At 44.8% G+C, this 1,186-nt stretch overlaps 1 protein-coding gene across 1 annotated transcript; it reads left to right on the top strand.

The window, feature by feature from the left end:
- Positions 1-128: 128 nt before the first annotated feature.
- On the top strand, positions 129-1,131 carry LOC104275193 (DNA-directed RNA polymerase II subunit RPB1-like; the record flags this gene model as incomplete). The annotated part of the gene is made up of 2 exons (XM_009871073.1): positions 129-607; positions 727-1,131. Coding segments are annotated over exons 1-2 (884 nt in total), but the record flags the coding sequence as incomplete, so codon positions are not given.
- Between the last annotated feature and the right edge of the window lie 55 nt (positions 1,132-1,186).

The following is a 1,186-nucleotide window of genomic DNA, read 5'->3' as shown; positions in this document are numbered from 1 at the left end:
AAAAAAAGGCGGGAAAGGGGCCGGGAAGGGGAGAAACCGGCCGCAAAATGATGGAAATTGGCCAAAAAACGTCGGAATTGGATCCCAAAATGGCAAAAATCAGGCAAAAATGGAAAAATTGCTCCGAAATGTCGGAATTTGACCCCGAAATCTCAGAATTTGACCCTGAAATGGTGGATTTTAGCCCTAAAATCTCAAAAATTGCTCCCGAAATGGTGAAGTTTGATCACAAAATGTTGGAATTTGGCTCCAAAAAGGCAGAATTTGCCCCCAAAATGTTAGAAATCAGCCAAAAATCAGAATTTGCCCCCAAAGTGGTGGAATTTGCCCCTGAAACGTCAGAATTTGGCTCTAAAATGTCAGAATTTGACCTTAAAAGGGTGGAATTTGGCCCTAAAATGTCAAAGCTTAATCCCAAAATGTCAGGATTTGGCCCTAAAGTTTCAAAATTTGATCCCAAAAGGTCGGAATTCGGCCCCAAAAGGCCGGAATTTGCCCCCAAAACGTCAGAACTTGAACCCAAAATGCCAGAAATCAACCAGAATTTGGAATTTGACCCCAAAATGGTGGAATTTGACCCCGAAATGGTGGAATTTGCCCCGGAAACGTCAGAATTTGGCCCTAAAATGTCAAAATTCAGCCGCAAAAGGCCGGAATTTGGCCTTAAAATGTCAGAATTTGTGCCCCGGAAACGTCAGAATTTGGCCCTAAAATGTCAAAATTCAGCCGCAAAAGGCCGGAATTTGGCCTTAAAATGTCAAAATTTGATCCCGAAATGTCGGAATTTGTTCCCAAAACGTCGGAATTTGTTCCCAAAACGTCAGAATTTGGCCCTAAAAAGCCGGGATTTCGCCCTAAAAAGTCAAAATTTGATCCCGAAACGTCAGAATTTGATCCCAAAATGTCAGAATTCGGCCCCGAAACGCCAGAAATCAGCCAAAATTTGGAATTTGACCCCGAAACGGTGGAATTTTCCCCCAAAGTGGTGGAATTTGCCCCCAAAATGGTGGAATTTTCCCCCGAAATGGCGGAATTTGACCCCGAAACGGTGGAATTTTCCCCGGAAATGCCGGAATTTGACCCCGAAACGGTGGAATTTGCCCCCGAAACGGCGGAATTTTCCCCGGAAATGCCGGAATTCACCCCCGAAATTCCACCACTTTCCCCTTTCCCCGCCAACATGGCC

Source organism: Apaloderma vittatum, unplaced genomic scaffold (genome assembly GCF_000703405.1).
Source record: "Apaloderma vittatum isolate BGI_N311 unplaced genomic scaffold, ASM70340v1 scaffold34676, whole genome shotgun sequence".
NCBI lineage: Eukaryota > Metazoa > Chordata > Aves > Trogoniformes > Trogonidae > Apaloderma > Apaloderma vittatum.
Note: the sequence above shows the minus strand (reverse complement) of the source record. Positions and strands in the feature narration are given on the sequence as shown.